The following is a 23528-nucleotide window of genomic DNA, read 5'->3' as shown; positions in this document are numbered from 1 at the left end:
GTGGGGCCCACAGTTCCAGAGATGATTTATACAAGTTCATAGGCACAACATCCAGTCCTGGTGCCTTGTTAGAGGGACTCTTATTAATTGCCTCATTAACCTTATCAAGGCTAAATTCCAGGAGTAATGGAAAGACCACCTCCTGCTCAGCATAAACAGTAGAAAAACTGTTCTACCCAGGCATCTAACCTGAATGAACAGAAAAAGGCAAACCAAAGGTCAGAAACAAGCAGCAACGAGGCAGAATATAGTTCAGAAAGGACTAGGAAGAGGCAGAATAGAGGTCAGAAACTAGCAGAAAGAGGCATAGTAAACGTCAGAAAGAGGCACGATAAAATGAGAAATGAGCACAAAGAGGCAGAATAAAGGTCAGAAATAGGCAGCAAGAGGTAGAATAAAGCTGAGAGACAATCAGAGGCAGAATAAAGGTCATAAATGAGCAGCAAGAGGAAGAATAAAGGTCAGCAATGAGCAGACAGATGCAAAATAGAGATCAGAAATGAGGAGAAAGAGGCAAAATAAAGCCAGAAATGGGCTGTAAGACACAAAATAAAGATCAGCAATGTGCTGAAAGAGGGACAATAAAGGACAGAAACGAGTAGAAATTTGCAAGGTCAGACACTAGCAGAAAAAGGCAGAATAAAGGCTAGAAACGAGCAGAAAGATGCAAAATAAAGGTCAGAAACTAGCAGCAAGAGGCAGAATAAAGGTCAGAAACAAGCAGAAAGAGGCAAAATAAATGTTAGAAATGAGCAGAAAGTGGCAGAATAATTCTGAAATGCGCAGGAAGAGGCAGAATAAAGGTCAGAATAGAGCTTGCTGAAAATTGCTGAGATGAAATCGGCGGCCCCACTCCCTATCTGCACAGGGGCCTTCTGGGGTACTACGGGTTTAGGGATGAACCTCAGCTTGGATGCTGAGGGTGGTTGGGGGCCAAGAACACCTATTGTTATGATAACTAAGTCCCCCACATATGGATTGCTGAGACATCGTCAGAGGCCCTTCTCCTTCAACCACTCTGCAAAGGGGCCTCCTGCTGCACTACTAGTTGGGAGATGAAGTCCCCTTGGATTCTGAGGGTCTTTGGGGGCCAAGAAGCATTCCTGTTACCTCCAGTAAGTCCTGCACAGTGCAGTTGCTGAGAGCTGGTCAGAGGGCAGCCCCCCTTCCTCCTTCAGTCTGCAAATGCACCTCCTGGTACACTACTGGTTGGGGATGATATCTCAAATGACATCACTGATGACATCTCAAATGACATCACTGATGACATCTCAAATATTATCACTGATAACATCCTCCAGCAATTGTAACTATTTTCTAAAAGAAACTGGCTGTCAAACATATATACTAAGGTAAGTGGCTGTGGGAGTGTTTGTATGGGTGACTAAGTGGGGTATGTAACTGATGTATAGAAGAATGAGTGGGTATTTCACAGACTGCACACATGAGTGACTGGGTGTGTAAGCTTTTGTATGGGTGAGTGAGCAGATGAGTCTTTGAGTGTATTAGTACTAAGAGGCAATGTGACTATATCTATGGATGAGTGAGTGGGTTTTGTAAGTGAATGTAAGGGTGAATGAGAGGGTGAATGAGTGGTTGTATGGGTGAGTGTGTGGGTGTGCCAGTAGTTGTAAATGGCTAATGAGATGGTACATGAGTGGCAGTATGGGTGAGTGAACATGTATACAAGTATATGTATGGGTGACTTAGAGGGTAAAGGAGTGAGTGTATGGATGCATTAATGAGTGTGCAAGTGGGAGTATGGGTAAGTGAATGGATGTGTGAGTGGCTGTATGGGTGACTAAGTGAGTATGAGAGGGGTTGTATGGGAAAGTATGTGCTTGTGTCAGTCCCTGAATCTGTGAATGAGTACATGGGTTAGTATATTTATGAGTGAATTAATGGGTATGTGAGTAACTGTATGGGTGAGTGAGTGGTGTCTAAGTGACTATATGGGTAAGTGATTAGGTAGGTGATTAGCAATATGGGTGAGTGATTCAGTGTGTGAGGGGCTGGTTGGGTGTATGAGTGGGTGTGTAAGTGTTTGTATGTCTATATGACGATGTGTGAGTGGCTGTGTTGATCAATGAGTAGATGCATGAGTGGCTGTATATGTGAGATACTGGTTGCTTTAGTGGCTGTATGGGTGAGTTGATGTGTAAGTGGGTCTATGGATCAGTGAGTTGGTGTGTGAGCATTTGTATGGGTCTGTGGAAGAGTATGTGATTGGTTGTGTGTGAGTGGGTATAGGAGATGTATTGGGGTGTAAGTGGGTGTGTGAATGGTTCTGTGGATGATTTTGTCAGTGATGTCACTGACCATGTCATGAGTGATGTAATATTAGAGGTCATAAGCAGTGCATTGCAGGGGCGTAAGTTCTAGTTAGCTCAACTAATTATAAGTGCTGAATTTCTCTGGTTTTCTACAAGTCAAATGTCAGCCTAGCTATGACATCCCTGTAACCTTTGTTTTTTTCAGTGAATAAATATGTATATTATAATTTGCGCAACTACTGCTGTATCTGTCAGTGAGTGGGGTGAGAGTTTGTGTATGGTTGCAAATGTGCGTGTGAGAGTGTCTTTTTGTAGGTTTAATAGTGAATTAAAAAGTACGCATATATATAAATATATATATAGGACACTGACGAATGCTATGGCTGAAACGTGTCTGTTTTGATTTTCTGTGCAATAAATCTCAACCGAGATTAAACTAGCGCAAATGCTGGTCCTTACTGTTCGTGCAACAGCGGAGCGTCATATATATATATATGTTTCATTTTTTTTTTTGTTGAGTCATGCAAGACCCGTGGATCCCTTGCGGAGTTAGACAGAGCTGCGCTGAGCCCCACGAGGGATCCGCAGGTCTCATGAGTGGCAAAAAAACCACATTTATTTGCATTTCCGAACCCAGTATACATGCTTGGACCTTCTTAAAACACGTAAGGGGTTAGGAAAGCTCTCACCTCACCTCTTCATTTAATATACAACTTTTCAGCTCTGGGGAACACTCCCTGGCACATAAAATGGCAGCTGCAACTATTCTCTCAGGTTGCGGCCAACCAATTAGGGCCCTGCTGTGGTGCATGGACCCACAGGGCCACCACGGGTGGATCTGCAGAGTTTCTGCATCCCTAGATATACAAGTTTGGTTTTCGGTTAATATCTCTAAAACTACTGACAGGATTTACAAGAAATAACAAAAAGCGTGCTTTCTTGACCAAAAGCTAGCTTTCTGCCTAATCTGGTGTAATGCCAGCCAGCAGTTCGGGCTGTAGTCCTGTTCAAAATCCCTCTGGGAATTAACAGGGGAAAACGTGTTGTGGGACCCTCCTTTTTCTTGGCCCCCGCTTGAAGGATCATCCCGAAACTTTAAAAACTATAGCTGAACTGAGCATTGTATTAGTTTTGAAAAATGCGTGAAGATTTGTTAAACAGCACCAAAGATATTGGCAAATCAAACACTCTTCCTATGAAAACTAGGTCCTAACTATAGCTACACACTGGTGACCGCCAGTAGGATATGGATGGATATATATATATATATGTTATGTTAAAATACTTGTATAGCGCAACCTTCACCGGGTATGTTTCTTGGCGCTTCAGAAGACAGAGCTCTATGTAGGTTGGTGGCTTAGGTGGAATAGGCTTGTGAGAATAGCCATGTTTTTAGCTGTTTCCTGAACTGAAGATGGGTATCAGTAGTCCGTATTGTGAGAGGTAGAGAGTTCCAGGTTTGGGGAGCCAGCGTGGAGAACCGGTTCCCACGGTGTTTAATGCGCTTGAATCTAGGGACAATCAGAAGGTGTTGACCAGATGATCGGAGGACGCGGGAAGGGATGTATTTCTTGATCTTATTGGAGATCAACTTAGGGCCTTCATCTGACAACGCCTTATGTATGATGCAACCTAACTTAAAGACACTGCGTTGGCTCACTGGGAGCCAGTGCAGTTGTTTAAGCAGTGGCTTTACGTGCTGACGGGCCGGAAGTTGAAAAACTATCCTGGCCGCGTGGTTCTGGATTGATTGCAGGCGTTGTACTTGATATGCTGGAATTCCAACATAAAGTGAGTTAGCATAATCCAGTCGCAAGATGATAAGCGCAAGAACAACCAAGGTTAGTGCTTCTGTTGATAAGAATCTTTTTATTTTCTTTATTTTTCATAGCATGCGGAAGCAGACCGACACCACCGAGCTGATCTGGGATTTCATTGATAAGTCCTTGCTTATCATGACCCCCAGGCTTTTTGCCGTGGATGCTGGAACAGGCGAGGAGCCCAAGGAGGAAGGCCAGAAGTTGGCGTTCCATGAGTTTAGAATGCCACCTGTCAAGATCAGCTTCGTTTTGTCTGGGTTCAATTTTAATTGGTTCAAGTTCATCGAGTTGCTGATGTAGGTCATAGTAGCCTGCAGGTTGGATTCTGATAAACTTGTGGGTTTAATATTAAAAATTAATTGCAGGTCATCTGCATAATTGAACACCAAGACATCCATTTACTTTAGTGCGGTGACCAGGGGCTGCATGTACAGGTTGAATAAAAGGGGGAATAGGGAGGAGCCCTGTGGGACTCCACAAGAAAGTTTACCATTTTTTGAGCAAAAGTTGCCTAAACGGACGGATTGATATCTATCCGTCAGAAAGGAATGTATCCACTTCAATGCCTGGCCCCCAACGCCTGCACTGTGGACACGGTCGATCAAGATGTTGTGATCGACCGTGTCAAATGCAGCGGACAGGTCGAGGAGGATCAGGGCCTCGGGGGAGTCAAGGTCTGCTCCAGTGCGTAATTCATCCATGACTGTCAGAATGACAGCCTCGGTCGAGTGAGCAGGCCGGAAGCCCGCCTCATGGGGGTCCAAATGGAGTGACTCCTCCACAAAGGAGCTCATACAGACAGCCACGTGTGCCTCCAGAATCTTGCTCGGATAGGGCAGGAGAGATATCGGGCGGTAGTTGCTCATTACTTGGGGGCTGGCGCCAGGTTTCTCTAAAATGGCGAGAATCTCCGCATTTTTAAAAGAGTCGGGAACAGTGCCGCTGCTGATTGAAGTATTAAGAAGAGATATAGTGGGAATCAGGGCAGGCGCTGAAAGCTTCGCGTAAAATGTGGGGGGGGGCGCTGTCGAGAGGAGAGCCTGACTGATTCTGTGGTAATTAAAGGAAAACAATTAAGTACAGCTAGATTTTGACGAGGTGAAGAAGGTGCAGTAAGGATGTTGGACACTGGAATACTGGCTTTTATTGAAATAATTTTTTCAAACAAATAATGATTTAACGAATCACAATGCTCTTGGGAGTGCACTGGTTGTGCAGAGACTCTCTCAGGGCCTGCCAGTTCATCAACAATTGAGAAAATCTCTCTTGTTTTGTTGACGGAGTTCAAGATTTTCAGCGAGATAAACTCAGTTTTACATAAGAGAATAGAAGTTTATATTTTCTGAAGAGAGACAGATACATTAATTTCAGTTCAGGCTCATAATGCCTTCTCCATTTTCGCTCAGCTTGTCTGAGACTTAGTTTGAGGTTTTTTTAAGACAGGTGAGAACCATTTTTGAGCGTCGTGTGTCCTTCTTGATTTGATGTTTTTCAAAGGAGCGACTTTATCGCTGGCCGATTCGAGCCAGGCAGTAAGATTTTTAGATTGAGTAGAGAGGGTACTGACTTGGAGCAGGGGAGCTGTATTAACTAAGATGGTTTGGAATGTCTCAATACATGCTTGACTCCAATTCCTCGCTTTCATACTACTTGGCCTTGCGGTGGGGAGCCGCGACAATGTCGGAGATCACGCAAGTTATTAAGCAGTGATCTGACCAAGTGCAAGGGGAGATTGCAAATTGTGTGATGTCTAGGCTTAGTGACCACACTTGATCTAAAGTGTGTCCCTTGTTATGCGTGGCGGCATGTGCGTGCTGGGAGCAATTTAAACTGATCACTAATTTCGTGAATTCTCGAGAGAGTGTACTTTCGTTTGTGTTGTCAGGCCAGTAGTTGAAATTACCAACGATCAGCACTCTGGAGTGATTAATCACCAGTTGGGCGATCAAGTCGCCAAAATCCTGAGGAAATGGAGGCATGTATAGAGGCGGTCGATAGGCGACCACACATGCCAAGGAGGAGTGATGAGACTGCCAAGTTATTCTCTGGGGTGTTCTGAGACAATACCCTGTCCTGTAACAGATCCTAGTTAGCCTTGAGCCTAGATTTCTTGGTAGCTATATCTATGATTTTGGCACTGTATCCTCGTTCAATGAAGCAAGCTTTACTTTCTTGTTGGTGTCTTTCTAAATCCATATTGCTGCTACAAATCCTCCGCAACCTAAGCATCTCCCCATAAGGGATGCTGGGTATTAAGTGCGGAGGATGTGCACTTGTTGCATGAAGCAACGTATTACCAGCAGTTTCCTCACGAAAGAGAGATGTGTCAATGTTACTGTTGTTTATGGTAAACTTTACATCTTAAAAAGGGACACTATGGTTACTTATACAGGACGTAAATTTCAAATTCACAAATGTTCTGCTTCATTCACTGTCGCGTTCCAGATTATAATCAGTTCATCTATATATCTTAACCAAGACACTACCTTTTCTTCGTAAATGTCTTGGTATTGCTTCCTGAGGACCAACTCCTCCCACCATCCCATAAACATACAGGCGTAACTGGGGGAGAAGCTGGCCCCCATCGCAACTCCTTGAACCTGTTGGAACATTTGTTTTTTAAAAAGAAAAAAGTTGTTTTCTAAGCAGAAAGTCAACAAGTCCATCAACATTCTATTGTGTTGGGTGAATTGAATTGGTCTCCTTGATAAAAAGTATTCTACAGCTTTTAAACCGTCACAGTTCTTTATACAGGTGTATAATGAAGATACCTCCAAGGTAATGAGTTGATAACCTTCTTGCCACCTTACCTTACCAATTTTACATATAAAATCACCTGTATCTTTAATGTATGATTCCAAGCCTTGGACATGTCCTTGTAGAAAAAAATCTATATATTTAGATAAGTTTGCTAATGGTACATCGCAGGCTGCTATGATTGGCCTGCCAAGCGGCTTGTCCTTGTTTTTATGAATCTTTGGTATAAAGTATATGACGGGTGTTTTAGAATGCTCCTTTTAAAAAAATGTAAGTTCATCTAAGCTCAAGAGGCCCAAACTCTTCCAAGCCAGCAGTTTCTTGTGTAGTTGGTGCTGCATGGTTTTGTATTTGATGGGGGAACTACTGCCGGTCTCCAGTAGGTAGCTATAGTTAGGACCTAGTTTTCTATCTTCCTATGTGCATTAAATGTAGGGACTTGCCTGTGTTAAAAGTAGATGGACTGTAACTTCTGATCCGGTATTGCTATCAAATTATTCCCTGTAAATACCTTCCCTCTAGATTATGTTGACTTATTTATTGATAAATATTATGGATTTATATTCTGAATGGATGTTTTAGACATAATCTAATGTATATAATGAATATTTATGTATTTATATCCGAAGGAGAAACTTTTTTCTATATCGTATAATTTATTGAAGTTATTTATTTCTATATGAATTGATACCATGGTGCATTGGGTGTGCCTGAAGATGATTTATTGGATATATATCTATATATACATTTCTAATGATTTCTATTTATCCATATTTATTCATGTACATTATTTTATAAGCCTAATGAAGAGGGAATGATTATAGGCAATTGAGCCGACTCCAAGTGGTTTTAGAAAATCTTATGGTATCAGTGAATCTAAGTTGGTTAGTATTAAACTTGGGCACTGGCCCGAGATAGAGCTTTGCCTATTTAGACCTCTGAGTTCCCATGTCAAAGTTTCGTACACATTGAATTGCGCACTGATTTGAGATTAAGACTCTTCTTCTGTAAATGAGTTTTAGCAAAATATAGAAACTGCAAAAAAAAATGTAATTTAAAAAAAAATACATTGTAACTTAAGTGAGACAATGAATTTGTTTTGCAAAGAAAATCATGGTGAATAAATGAAGAAAGAATAATGGTGAACGGAGGTATGTCTTCTATATCCATGATTTGCTGTCTCTTTAAAACTGATTTGGGTGAGAGGCCAGTGTAACTTTGAAAAACGCGTCGGAGAATAGATATGCTTGAATAAAAATTAATTATTTGCTGTGTCTTTAAAACTGATTTGGGCCAGAGGCCAGTGTAACTTTGAAAAGCACATTACAGCATGGATACGCTTGAATACAAATATCAGAAAAGCATTACCTTGCCTGGAGTGGCCACTTCTTCTCTTGTGTTACAAGATTTTCAACGGATATATATTTACTATCTAAATATAATTATTTGGAGTTTGCTGAGTTTCGATAATGGGCCTCCGAGTCTGCAGCCAATGCTTGAAAACCGGGTTTAGTCCTTGAGAAGTTTGGTCAAAGAACAACAAATCGTGTGCATGCATAGTGTAGCGCTTGAATGTGCTTCGTATACAAGATTGGTGAGTTTGCTAAAGCACTTTCTCAAAGTCACTGATAAGGATGTGGAACAGACATTGAGCTAACAATGCATCTCAGATGGACTCCTGAGTAGGCTCTCCTGTAATATGTTGAAGAAGAGGTGCAAGTCTATGTAGCAGTACATTGGAAAGCAATCAAAAATTCCTAAAATGCATTTGTATTACGCTCGGCAACAATATTCAATAGCAAGTATGAATAAGTAAGTAAATTCTTTATTGTTTGATTATTTAAAATCTTACAATATTTACAATACAAAAACATCTAATGACAATACAATAAAATCAATTATATCCTTAAAAAGTTCAATTAAATTTCATTAAAAAGATTTTTAGTAATTTATACACCCAGTTTTGTAATTACTATTTTTAAGAACCTCACAAAGGTAGCGTTCATGATCATATCATTTGAATGAAGACAGTTTATCAATGCTTGCCTGCACGTCCTTATCCTACGTATATTAAATTGCAATCTAAGCAGTGCGCATCTTTCATTACGGAGTTCAGGACAGATACATAAGAGGTGCACAATATTTTTGTTCACCGCTTTTACAAAGTCTACACAATGTGCTAATGTTAGTTTTTTTCCACGGAAGGACGTGACTAAGGCCCGGTAGTACTCCAAATCTTGCTCTTATGAGACATTGTTTACATTTTTCAGACCAGGGTATCTCCAAGTATTCTTGTATCTTTTTTTGTTTGGTATCCATTTATTACGGACCATGAATGCTTTCTTTTTGCCAGCATATCTTTGTCATTTACAAGCGATAGGTGATTTGTTGTTCGATTTACTATTTTTTTAAACGATCTGTTACTTATCATATTATTCCAAATTGGCATAAGTCCAAACTCTTCTATTGCCTTATTTAGATACTTCCATGCAAGGGAATTCGTATTCTTATTTAATTCTTGCCAAAGAAGTTGCGATATATGATTGTCATGGTCGTTTTTTATCCTATACCACGTTTTGATAAATTGGCCTTTTCTTGCGAAACATTGGTTATTTAGACCAAATTCCAATCTAATTTGTGCTGGAGAAGCATTATTTGGAAGATAAAAGAGAGATTTATATGTTTTGGAAAGTACCTGTTTTAATATTTCCGCATCCGTCCCCATTAGTGCCTCGCTACCGTATGTTATGGTTGGGAGCAATTTAGCCCCTATAATTTTCAAAAGTGGCCGATAGGTTAGATTTCCAAGCCATTTCTGTGCTATCTTAAATGCTGCAGTTAGCGAGTTAGCTTTTTTTTGTATGTCCAGTTTTTGCAGTAGGTAATTTCCCTTCTGGTCAAATAGAACACCCAAATACCTGTACACTTCTACTTGTTCAAGTTGGGTGTTTTCAATATACCATTTATTTTTTTGTCTCAGCCTCATGTTCTTAGTGACCACCATGATTTTTGTTTTGGTTTCATTTATTTCCATTCCATTTTCATTAGCATACAAGATTGTTTGATTAATTAAACGCTGAAGGCCAATGTTAGTATGACTTAAAAGGATGGCATCATCTGCATACATTAGGTTAGATATCAGTTTACCCCCTAGTTTCGGAGGATGTGCATTCAGTTCATCCAGATTTCCTGATAGATCTCCCAGAAATAGATTAAAAAGGAGTGGGGCCAACACACATCCCTGTTTTAGCCCTTCTAGTGCTGGAATCTCTTTTCTTAATGATTGTCCGTCCCCCATTCTTACTCGTACCCAGGTTTGACTGTATAACAATTTAATCAATCGTAGCAATTCAATTGGAATATCTTTTTCCAGGAGTTTTTTCCACAATAGGTTTCTTTGAACACAGTCAAAAGCAGATTTAAAATCTACAAAACATAGATACAAATGCTGTTTAACTCTGAGTGACTTTTCAATTATTATTGATAACACCATAATGTTTGTCATTGTTCCAAGCCCCTTAATAAAACCAGTTTGGTTCATTGGCAATTATGAATAAGATTACATAAACGTTCCAGGTGTTTTTCACCCTAGTGTATTTAGCCTTAATAGATAGTCACTGGAGCTTCATCACTTACATAGAAGCTTTTTATTTGTTTTTTCTGGTTAGTTCATATTACTTATTTTCTCCCAGTGGTATATATTGTACATTGGACCTATTTTCGCTGATTTTCCATTAATGGGTGGACTTGGGTTTTAATTATTTAAACACGAACCGTGTTGACTAATGTACTTGTGTTCATTGACCTTCTAATCGTAACGATTGTGTCTGTATCTACCTTGTCATTAACACAGTAATTTGAGTAATGTGCATTATCCTTGTGTTTCAGATTCAAACGCAGTGCCAACTTCAGTATGAAAAACTGAAGAACGACAGGGAGACGGCTAGCAGCAGAACTGCACAGCATTTAGAAGCTAGGATCTCTGAGTTGGAGACTGCCAATAAAGATCTCACAGAGAGGAAATACAAGTCGGAATCCTGCATACGTGAACTGAAAGCCAAACTTTCAGGCCTTGAGGAGGTATTGTTAGACAAGGATGATCTGTACTTTTTTCTATTCTTTTCTATCCAAAATTAATCTTCTATTTCATTGTTTTAGCATGGATAAATGGATGGTTTCTGTTGTGGCCATTTTATAGTGTTTGAAACCCTACATGTTTTGAAAACGTTCTACTTCACTGTCAATTCACCATTGCACCGATTGACTTCTCAATACTTGCGTGTTGCCCCAATCAGCGTTAACTGGCCCGGTCTACCTATGGCAGCAGCAGGATATATCTGAGGAGAGCCTTTGAACGAAGGAGAGAGCATGTGATTGGAGGGACCAGGAGATTTCAGCTGCATGTGAGACAGGATGCCCCCTGAGGTTTGGAAGCATTAATCTAAGGCTGCACGTTGAACAAACTTACATATGAATAATTATTATGACACTGTTCCAGGCTCTGGCAAGCACTGTCATTGCCACTGATAGGCACACTGCTAGACTCACAAGCATTCTGAAGATCATTTATCAACGTGACAGTTAGTGTGGGTAGTAGGAGCAAGGTGATGGTGTTGTATAGTTTGGTGTGGTGCAGAAGCCTTCTGCTACATCCCAGACTGTACAATTTAAAGGCCAAGCAACAGAAACTCTTAAGAGATATTGTTAATTATGATCTCAAGCATGCTGAGTAATGTGATGTGGTAATTGTTGGAGAATTGGGGATGTTTTGGGTGGGTGGTAAGAAGAACAAGCAAGCAAAGAATCTTTTATTCCATGGTATGCAGTGTTCGGAAAGCTCCCCTGGAGTACTTTGTCTGGTATTGAGGGCCAAATCTTGAAACTGACAACAGCAATTAATTAACCCAGTAGACAGCCTGACCAGTATTTCAAACCAACAGGTATGTGAAACATGTGTACTGTGGCAGAAAGGTATTGGTCAAGAGAGAGGGCCCGATATGCAAACCATTTTGCAGTCTCAGACCCTGCGATTCACAAAAGCACAGGATTTGGGAACGTTGGAAGAATTTTCCCGATGTACAAAAGCCATTTTATGAGTTGCAACTTTTTTCCGATTCGTAAAATGGCTTTGTGATCCTTTACGAGTCATAAATTGGATGGTGCATGAAAGGAGCTCTAACCTTTTATGTGCGATTTGTAAAGGGATGTATCCAGTGGTTCGTGACTGCAACCACTGCTGAGTTACCAATGGCCAAGTTTACGTTGTAATGATTTGCAAATAAGAAAAAGTACACCCTTGAGACTACTTTCCCATTGTGAGTCATGTCAGTGGCCTCGGATGACCACTGCTCCCCCCGCCTTATGTCTTCCCAACGGGAGACCTTTTTAAAAATTATTTTTATTAACAGGAGCACTTAGCTCTTTCATGGACATGGCCTGCATTTAAAACAAAAAATGTTTTCTCCGTTGGAAAGCAAATGCAGAGACACCGGTCTACAGCTGCTTGCAGGCATCCATTCCTGCATTGGCAAACATTCATAGGGGATCAGAAATTGGGCCTGCCTAATAGATATCCATTGGGCAGGTTGTTTTGCAACCCCTTCAAGCAGCCAAATTGCAATGCAACATTTTAGTACCTAGGCCGCACCACAAATATAATTTGCAGACCAGTCCTGTGCAAAGAGCATATCCTTGGCTTGCAAAGAGAAATAATACATTGGGCCCTTAGGGGCACATGCATCAAGTTAGGCACTTGCGATTCCTTAATAGCGATTATTAAGGAATCACTATTAAGGAATCGCATTTGCCTATGCATGTAGGTTTCGCTTAAATATTAGTGATTCCTATACATTCCTTAATGGTGAATCGCAAATTGCGATTCACAATTAAGAAATGGCTGCCCAGTCATTCCTATGGGCCTAGAGGCCGATTGGAATGAATGGGATGGCATTTGGTACTATGCAATTTGCAAGGGTGATATGGGGCCGAAAGGCCACCCTGATGCACCACAATACAGTTACGTGTGCACATGTGGTGCACATATATGCCCTAAGGGCATGTGAGGGTACCACATGGCACATAGAAAAAAGCACTTTTTTTGCGCATTTTTTAAGGATTTGCAAATTACCACCAACTTGAAGTTGGTGCTAATTTGCGAATCCTTAAAGCAGGGTCATAATTTTTTCATGTTTTTTTGCATTGCATTTAGGGAATCGCAAAATGCCATTCCCTAAAGGCATTCGCAAAATAGTTAATCCTATAAATTGCGATTACCTATTTTGCGATTTGCTTAGGCTTGATACACCCCAAATTGCTCAAAAAACGGTTGCAAACAGGCTGATTCTGAGAATCGACTCTTTAGCGACCGGTATTTTGCTTGATACATGTGCCCCATAGTTTCTTATTTTACAGTGGAAAGACTCTGTCATAGCCGTGATCAGTGATTTGCCTCATAGGGTGCAGTTTGCCATTAGACAATCATGTAGCATGTGTGGTAGTAGCAATACATGCCCTGCATATTCCTGCCATGTAGTGTTGGGCTTGGACTGTTGCATCTTGTTTTTCTTTGAAAGAGTCTTTTTCATCACGAGGTCTTGATGACTCCTCCTCTGGTCATGAACATGCATGGGCACCAACTCCACTGTTAGATTGTTTTCTACACAGTGGGTGAAAGAAGGTATGGCGTAGTGACTAGAGTGAGATACTGCCCATTTTTGAAGTGAAAGCAATTCTGAAGGATGAAGAGATCTGTAACTGACTTCTGGGGAGGAGTGGTGGGTGCATGTGAATCTACAGCACTACATGAGACAAATACATGCTTACAGGGTAAGTAATGTAATCTGTTCATAACATGTGTGGCTATAAATGCATATGTTTTGCATCTTCTGTCAAGCAACTGTCCCTTAAGAGGTGGGTAGCCAGTGGCACATGCAGAGGTTTAACAGTTTGACCTACTCTAGTTTCTTGCCATGCAAGACAATCCACGCTGCAATGCTTTGTGAAAGTGTGTAGAGTGAACCATGTGGCAACATTGCAGATTTGTGCTGCAAGTATGTTCCCAAGAAAAACCATATATGTGCGCATCTTGCGGGTGGGTTGTGGCCTGGGGTGGGTTAGCTACCTTAGGTGTGTTTTGCGATTTATGAGGCTGTGCAAAAGCAACAAAAAGCTTGGTCCTGTCTATATAATAAACGTGGGGGGATCAGCAATCCTAATTTTACTCGATCTCTCCGCAGCCTTTGATACCATCTCACATTCTAGGCTGGCAAAGAGACTTGTGGCTTTAGGAATAAATGGGATGGCACTAAATTGGCTGACGGACTTTTTGTCAGAGAGATTCCAAACTGTAATGCTGGGCCCTTTTACATAAAAAAAGACTCTTGGGTATAGGCGTCCCGCAGGGTTCCTGTTTGAGCCCTACCCTTTTTAACATTTATATGGCCCCACTGGCCAGGATCGTGGAGAAATTAGGCTTTGTTATCGTCTCCTATGCAGACGATATACAGCTGATCTTTAACATCGGATCAAACCCCACTCTTGATAAAGCTCGTTTTGCCGAAGGTATGATCATCATTGCGAACTGGATGACAGCTAACTGTCTCCAGTTGAATCCGGACAAAACGGAGCTGATGCTGTTGGGGAAAGCAACAGACATCTGGTTAGAGGATTGGTAGCCTCAGGAGCTAGGCGCTCCTCCTTCCCCTAAAGGATCAGTAAAGAGCCTAGGCCTAAAGCTGGACCAAGGCCTAAACATGAAAGCCCAAGTTTCCTCCATGACAAGTTCTTGTTACTATGCTCTTCGACTGGTGAGGAAAATATTTCTTTATATTCCTGTTTCCCATCGGAGATCCCTGGTACAAGCAATGGTTGTCTCTCGCTTGGACTATGGAAACGCTCTGTTAGCAGAAGTCGGAGAGACTCTCATGGCCAAATTGCAGGTGGTGCAGAACACGGCCGCTAGAATGATCCTTAACCAGACGGCAGGTTCTCCCTCTGCCCCTCTCCTAAAGAAGCTACACTGGTTGACAGTAAAAAAAAGGTCACGTTTCAAGATCTGTTGCTTGACTTACAAGGCTGTGAACAATACTGGCCCAGTGTACCTACGGAATAAATTGCGTAGATATATTCCAAGCAGGAACCTTAGATCGAGGGCCCTGGATTTGCTTCAGATCCCCCGGATTCGGTTGGTCCGTAGTGGAGGCAGATCATTTTCATTCTTGGCTGCCAAGTATTGGAACCTCCTCCCTCTGGATCTACGGGAAATAACAAGCTACAGTGTGTTTAGGAAACGGTTGAAAGCACACTTTTAAGTCTGGTCTGTTCTACCTGCTCCTTATTTCACCTTAGGATATTTGTCTTTTTGGATAGCGCCGCGATGCCCCAGGGTGATGTGAGCGCTCTATAAACCCTTAACATAACATAACACATATAATATGAGAGCAAGCTTAACATTACGTGTATTACCGAGTCAGGCCATGGAAAAAAGACAGAGAGACAATCTGCAGCCCTACATGCAACAAACACATGCTTACATTGTAAGTAACAATTGTTTCACAGACATGGCAGTGATTATGTGAATCTGTTTTAACATTTAAATATATTAAGCCAGAAAATACGTGGATGTATATCAAGGTTAAAACTGGACAAAGAAAAAATCGACTTAGCCGTAGATTTAAAAGTAGGCTACATTACAAAATAAGCAAATCAGATTATCCTGGTAGGGATAAGCAGTCATCTCATACTAGAAAAATAGACTGTCTGAAAATAAAAGAGAATTATTTTGTCTGTTTAAGTGAATATGGCACTCTTTGAATGGTACAGGTATTACAGAATTAGAATAGTCTCAGTTTACTCTCATTGTCATTTTTCGTTAGGCACATCTTATTCTTCTGGTGCTCAAAATGATTTTTTGAAATATACAAACATAATAGTGTATACCTCTATTTCTGTATTACAGGAGTACCAAAGAACAAAACAAGAAGTGAATTCACTTAGAAGAGAAAATTCGACCCTAGACAGCGAGTGTCACGAGAAAGAGAAATTTGTTAATCAGTTAACGACACGGACTGCTGTACTGGAACAAGAACTTAAAGATAAAGAGCAAGCTGTAATAAGAACAACAAATATATGCGAAAGTGCACAAGAACACAAGGTTTGCATAATGTTCTAGCAGGCTGTTCATATAAGCAAAATACAAATAGATTCAAAGAAAAATGAACACATCCCTATTAATGATTGATGTGTGCGTGTTTGTCAGCTATCTTTATTTTGGTTTCTCACTAAAAGGTTGGGCAGGCCTGACTGACAAGTGCTTCATTGCTTAAAACCTACGCACTCTGCCAAATGTCTTTTTTGTAAAAGCCTGTCTTAAATGATTGTGAATTGTTTTCTCAGGCAGAGTTTCTAACATTTTTTTAACGGCATTCTTATAGAAACTCGTAATTTTTGTCCCTTACATTTCTAACTGGGTGGAACTTCGTCAACAGGAAGGAAGAGACAGCAGCTCGCTCAAAATTTAATACTCTTTCTGATACTTCTATCCAAAATTTGCTACACTTTGCCACATTTTCCTACTCACAGAGTTGCGACCTAGTTCATGTCGACAAAACAAAATGTATTAAATTATTAATTCAATACATTCTATAGTGCGACAGCAATAGACAGATGAAGTGGCGCTTCACATGCGAACCAATGATGATAATCCACTGAAGGTTACATCCTGGGATGGAATAATGAAAGGTAAACATTAAAATACTGCACTTTAATTTTCTGACAGAAGGATAGATGAGAGGCGAGTGAATCCAAACATTACAGGATTTAGGAGACCAATAAATAGGTTGTAGCAGAGGTCAAAATCTCAGAATGTTCTTGAGTAGCTGAGTTTTGAGTTGTTTCCGGAATAGTGAAGGAGGAGTCTGGTTCCTAATAGATACTGACGCTGAGTTCCATGTTGCTGCAGTAGCTCCAGAGAAAGATTGCTTGCTGAATATGTCAGTCTTACATGTTGGTACTTCCAAGAGAATAAAATCTTTGCTTCCCAACCCTCTGAAGCCTCCAGAACTGGTGAATAATTCGTCAAAGGAAGGTATGTGTTGTGCAGTGTCTGGCTGACATTGGTAATTAGGGAAGGTTAAGTAAAATAAGTATGATGTGGTTATAATATTTTCTGCTGCATGAATTGGCCCTGCAGCAGAATGTAAAGCTTCTCTCCCTTGGGTACACGAGAGAAGGTCATACCTGCCTAACTTACATTACCTGACATCAAGCCTGGACAATTACAGTGGCGCGTCTCCACGACATGGCCGCCGTATATATATATATATTTGTTTTCAAAAATATTTCACTGGGAAAGTAACAACAATTATATTTAGCAACCAACTATTTGGTAAGGGGTCCAAAAATCTACCCTAGCAGATTGTGCAGTGACTTCCAACAACCCACCACTTAGTCAAAACACACTACACTTAAGAATTGTCCGACAACAACCTTCTACATGAGTGTTCTACATGATGAAATGAGCGCAGTGCTCATACAAGTTAGATGACAATAAAACAATGTACAATATATAGCACAACAAAGAGAGCCTGTAAACTATTATGTTCAAAGTTATTAAGAAAAGAGGCCAATTTCTCAACTCATCATTTTGCTCTGTAAAACTCAATCTACATCAAGTGCATAATGTATTTCATCGTCGACGTTTTGAACCGTATACTTAAAAATAGGGTCTTCCGCAGGACGACAATGAAAAATAACCCTTCAAAAGCCACTTAATGGTGAACAGAGGTCCTAGTTTAGGTCATTTGTCCTGGTAGGTATGCGGTAGAGGAACCTTCCCCTGTAGTGGTATGTGGGTCAATAGACTTCGAAGATGCACTGTGTCCAAGCTTGTGATTAATGGAGAAGTTGTTGTTAGTCACTACACAATCTATTAAGGGGTCCCCCTTACTAAATTGTTTTTAAACATCCTTTTTTTTACTTTTTCGGCATAATCATTCTGGAATTACATATGGTCAGCTGGACTCAGTAGGCCACAATTCCTAGTGTGTTGCAATTAGCAACGTGCCTCATTAATATTCATGAGGTACATTCAATTGTGACACACTGGAAATAGGTAATTTTTTAACCAACTTTTACATAGGATAGTTGCAAATTACGACACAGGCTGCAAAAATACTGGTCGCATATTGCAACCAGTATTTTGCGAACAGTTAATAGTACATCAGGCCCATGATGCTGTCTGGAAAGTTTCCAAAAAAGGCTGGTTCTAAAAACACTGTGGTCTTGCTGTCAGCCATAACTGCCACGATAGCTGGGTTTAAAAGACCATATTTGATATTCCATTTAGATAGACTAGTGCACAGAGCCAGGAATTTCATCCTTGTAGTATTAGTGTTTTATGATTAATAAGCACAAATGTGAATGGTCTGTCTATGAAGTAAGGATGGATCTACATGTTTCTTAGGTGGGTGAAAGATTGTCCATGGATGTTGATGACACAACAGATATGCAATCAGAGTCCATAGTCTTTCTGGGTTTAGTTGCCTGAATGTCTAAATTATAGTCACCCTTTGGAATTCAGGTAGTTCTGCATATTGTACATTTAGACTGGAATAATGTTCTGCAGAAGGATGAAATATATAATCTTAGAAGGCTCAGGGAAGCCATAATGTCCAGGGTGTCTCTTTGTGAGGCAATCTTCATGGACTAGGACTTTCTGTTTATGATGCCACATTTCAGTGCCCCAATTTGGCAGATCATCATCAAGCCTCTTGTTAGTGGTAGAAAAAGAAAGCTCTGACTACATCAAAGTAATTTCAGACAACATTTAAGTTGTTGTTATATCACATATGCCCATCTGTTTGCCAATAGTGGAGATTTGTTTCAGTTCTTGATCAAGCATTACTTCAGGCATTTTGGTTTGTTGCAGGCGAGAGCTCAGTTTATATCCCAGCAGTGCTTCAAAGAAGAGGTATTGCCTGGCATAGGTATTGCCTCGATGAATAAGGGGGTTTAAATAAGTAGTAAGAGTATTTGTTAAGCAGGTAACAGGCCTCTATATTGAATCAAGACTGTGCTCAGTGGTGGCGGAGTCACTTGGTAGTAAGAAGGATATCAAGCATTACTTCAGGCATTTTGGTTTGTTGCAGACGAGAGCTCAGTTTATATCCCAGCAGTGCTTCAAAGAAGAGGTATTGCCTGGCATAGGTATTGCCTCGATGAATAAGTGGATTTAAATAAGTAGTAAGAGTATTTGGTAAGCAGGTAACAGGCCTCTATATTGAATCAAGACTTTGCTCAGTGGTGGCGGAGTCACTTGGTAGTAAGAAGGCTATGGCTTGTACATGGGAAGCTGTTTTGCATGAAAATATGCTCCTCAACTGAAGTGAGAAATTAAGGTATTAGTCTGATTTTTGTGTGTGTGTTTCTGAAGTTTACAGACAAGTTATGTATGTGGTGGCAAGCCTCAGCCCGGCTTACCAGTGCAAGGGATTCACCCTTCTCTACACAGAGTCCTTAGACCAATAGCAAGAAGTTGGCACAGAAACTGGAATAGAAAAAACAGAGTTTATTAAACCTCATGAGGTGGAACTACATTCACACAACACCCTTCGGTAGAGTATGAGGTAGCACGGTGACTAGAAGTAGCTTGGTCCTTTTATACCCAAACAGGGGCTCAAATGAAGGCGGTACAAGGAACAGACTGCTGGTTTCAAATACATATAAGGTCATACAGAGAGTGTGCTAGCAACAAGTGGGAAGGGCTGACAGTTAACTAATTCTGATGAACACATCTTGACAGTTTACAAGTTGGAGACAGCTGTATGCTCAACTGAGCATGTGCAAAACAGAGGAGACTAAATATATCTTGTCTCTAGGCAGATTTCAAGAGCAGTTGACAGGAAGGTAGGACAGAGCACATGGCAAACAAAATGGCTGGCAGAAATACAAAATGGATTCCGTAAAACTGACAAGATAGTCTCTAAATACAAGACGTCTTCTGCTAATACTTAACCTAATCATTGCTAAATTACAACATGTATGTAAGATTTAGTAACCAATGTTCACCTGGCACTTTAAGACTTGTCCGGGAAAGTAACGAGGTTGCCTTACTGCAGTCTTCACTACGTTCTACAATTCATAGCCCAGGTATAGCAGGTCTGGAGTACCAAGCAAAACACAGATGGAACCAAGGTGCCACCCCTCCAGGTTAACATACAAGGGGTACGGCAGATTTTAATGTTGCTGATGTCTCTGTCCATACTGGAGTTCCAAGAAAGTTCTCCCAACTTACAGAGAACGCTGTTTAGTCATCGATATGTCTTCAAAACTCAAGTTCCCTTCTCCAGCCTTGTTATGTCTCTCAGTCTGATCATAAGGCACATTGATGGTGCGATCCCCCAAGTGAAGAATTAACATGAATTCCCAAAGATCCAGTCAAGTTGCTTTGGTAAAAAAATATTTAGTTTGCAGATGTCTTGGCTCAGTTCATTTAATGAAAACAATCCAAATCGTAGTTTTCAGAAAACATTAGATGTATCAATAAAAGCCTAGGACTAGAAAAGTAGTGTTCTGGAAACATGGCATCACGGGGCTTCCCTACCTACACATCCACCATTCCACCCTTTTTTCGGCCAACTTTCAAGGTTTTGGGCCTGATTTCTAAATACATACTACCTAGTGAGTCTGAAAGCCAAACTTCTTGGTTTTCATTCTATCTTCATAGGAATCCTCTTCCAGCACCCATACAAAATAGGTATTTTAAATTTGAACTCGTTTATCATCTATTTGAAAATTTGGAGGGGCATACGTGGCTACACACCAGCCTCAAACTACTAATGTTATTGATCGAGCTCGGGCTCAGCTGCTCTTTTACCATACTCACCTGGGCCCATATAAACATACACACTTTGAACAAGTAAACCTACGCTTAATCAGAACTTTAATTAACCATTTAGGACCTATACCACTGACTTACCAATCCTATTCACCGGTACCTAGAGTCCTAGGGGATCAAGGGAGTTAGCATAATAGGCAGTAAATAAACATTTGCACTCATAAAATAACCACAGACTCAAGAAAGGTTTAAACACTTAATCTATGTAAATTCTTAAATGTCAGAGTCCATACCAATTCAATTAAAGCTCATTCAATTTTGAAGAATATAATCAAAGCAAGATGATGTGCAAATATTATGAGACTTTCTTTAAGCATTTAAACATAGGAAGGGTAAGAAAAGGGAAACCATACAATGACATACCCACATTGATTTATAATTACCTAGAATTGTGTGAAGACCAATCCTGGCCACGGGCTGGGATAAAGGAAAGGACCCCCGATAGTTCAGGTGCCAACAAGACAGGACAGGTGCAGACCAGAATCAGGACAAGTACGGCCCAAATTGGATCAGGACAGGACCACCGCAGGTCAGGACCGGCACCCACAGCTAAAGTGCAACGCCAGAGTCGCAACCCTCACTGCATCTAACAGTTGGACCCTGATTGGGGTATTGAACTCCTTCTCAGAACCCCGATTGGGTTAATGATTCTTCTGACTGAGTGCTCCGCCAGCACCTCTGCTCTCGATCGCCTATTGAGTGCGTTGGGTCAGTGACAGGTCAGCTATTCAGACAAGTCGGACAATCTAGCTAGCCAAGCCTACCTTAGATATACCATTTTCCAGGGCAGTGTAACACCCCCCAATGTTGCAAGTTTGTGTATTTCCTCAATTTGATTGGTCAAAAGCAAGGAGAGGTCATCACATCATACCAGTTATGAGGTTACTTCATTCATATATTCAAATTAATGTTTCCTCCCATAATTTAGTTTTTCCATGCACTTTTATTCCACACAACAATGGATGTTTCAATAAGAAATACAATGTATAACTTTAGGTACATCTGAGCTTCCTTTGAGAGGTTGAAGGGTGAGATTCTCACGAGTTTCTCAGGCAAGTATGTTGCTGGCACTGATTCAATGCCATAGCTTGTGGACTCGGGGATTTCAGCACATGCGCAGTCGCGGGACCCAAGATGGAGCAACATTGTACTTGATTGGTCCAAACACGAGCTAATAGCAAAGTCAAAAAGAACAGTTTTAGAACAAAGAATACATGAATTCACTATATAACACTTATCTCTACTGTATTCCCATTACTTTATTTTAACTACAGCATTAGGAATTAAGCAGAACGAACATTTTAGTAAAAGCAGCAATGCAAGCGTTAGCATGTGAAAACATAGAGCAGCCATCTTTAGATCTAGTGCGCAGAAGCAAAGATTTCCCACCAAAGCAGAGAATATATCACATCACGTGAGTGTGACAGACGCATGAGCAGAAAAGTTTCCATATTGCGACTGCCATTTTAGGACACTCGAGTTACGGTTAGTAAAGGCACATAGGAAAGCTTCCCCTAGATACTAGAAATGTTTTGTGGTGCATTATTAGTAAGACAAAACATGTTTATTAGTGCATTACATTTTATTTTGAGAGGTTTGAATCCGAACAAGTCTCTTTACGAGTCAAACCTTGCTCCATCATTATGCAACAAACAGTTTTAGTAGATGAGCCTGTTTTACTTGCCATGGCAAAAAATCTGATACCCATCTATATTTCTATTTTACAGTTGCTCTGAGGTGCTGCCTAAAACAAGGATACAAAGCAGTGATGGCACACACTTTCTTTTAAAAATACCTATTTTATTTTAGACCCATTCTGTATAAGTGTGGGAAAAAGTGCCATGAACTCAGTCTGTCAGATCTCAGTGGCTCTATGGTTGATTAGAGCCTGACTAAATCCCGTGTAAAACATGACAAAGCTATTTTCTAGTGCGGTCTCTTCACCGTGATCAACTCTTTAGAATCAGTGTATCAGTAGCCAGAGTTTAGCTCTTTGCAGTGACCTTTCCTTTTGGATCATTCTGGTTGATTATAGCGGTATTTAGGCCATAGTTAAATCCACTAGTAGATTTTTCTGTCAAAGCAAAACCAAAGATTATATGGAATTCAGAAAAATGTTTGGGAGGCACCAAACGCATAACATAAAACAGTCAAAATTATATGCTCTTAATTATTGATGTATTTCCTTATTCAAACAAACTCCAAGATTATTAGTGCAAAATAACTGACACAAGTTTTGCAGTAACACCAGAAACATTTTCAAGGCTTCAGAATTCATAATCTAATTGTTCTATGAAAGTTAGTGATATTCCTTTGTTAAAATTATAAAGGTCCTCTGTTATTTTGAAATAACTTCTTGCTTTCTTGGTCTTTACAAATAGATTTTTTCTGTGAAGTCTTATTTTGCATAAACGTCTAGCTTATCGTCTTAAATTAAGTTCAGTGCTAAGTATTTTCCATGCATTTAATAACAATATTTAGACCTCATCAGTGGAGTTTTGTTACCAAGCTATCATACATAACTTTTGTGAATATCTCATTATAGTAAAGTGCATCAAAGTTGATTGCCTATTTTTCCTCATATGTTTGTTTGTTACCTTCTCATTTGATAACATTGCGTATGTTTCAGAAACGGTTGGAGGACTCCCTGGAACAAAACCAGTTGCATGCTGGAAAGCTTGAAACAACTGTGAAGTCCCTTTCTGAAGAACTTCTCAAAGTAAGGTGATTGGCTAACTGATAGTTTGAATTTTATGGATTTCCATTTGCACAAAGTAACACGAT

General features: G+C 40.4%; 1 protein-coding gene across 2 annotated transcripts in view; it reads left to right on the top strand.

Annotated features, from left to right (window-relative positions):
- The window catches only part of LOC144818336 (spindle assembly abnormal protein 6 homolog), a 711311-nt gene that overhangs the window by 337389 nt on the left and 350394 nt on the right, over nt 1-23528 (top strand). For both annotated transcript variants that reach the window (XM_078675666.1, XM_078675665.1), the window contains exons 8-10: nt 10739-10930; nt 15807-16001; nt 23374-23463. In XM_078675666.1, coding sequence (XP_078531792.1) covers nt 10739-10930; nt 15807-16001; nt 23374-23463 — 477 coding nt within the window. The remainder of the gene's footprint in view (nt 1-10738; nt 10931-15806; nt 16002-23373; nt 23464-23528) is intronic.

This window comes from Lissotriton helveticus, chromosome 2_1 (genome assembly GCF_964261635.1).
Source record: "Lissotriton helveticus chromosome 2_1, aLisHel1.1, whole genome shotgun sequence".
In the NCBI taxonomy this organism is placed as follows: Eukaryota; Metazoa; Chordata; class Amphibia; order Caudata; family Salamandridae; genus Lissotriton; species Lissotriton helveticus.
The sequence above is the reverse complement of the archived record's forward strand: the minus strand, read 5'-3'. Positions and strand labels throughout refer to the sequence as shown.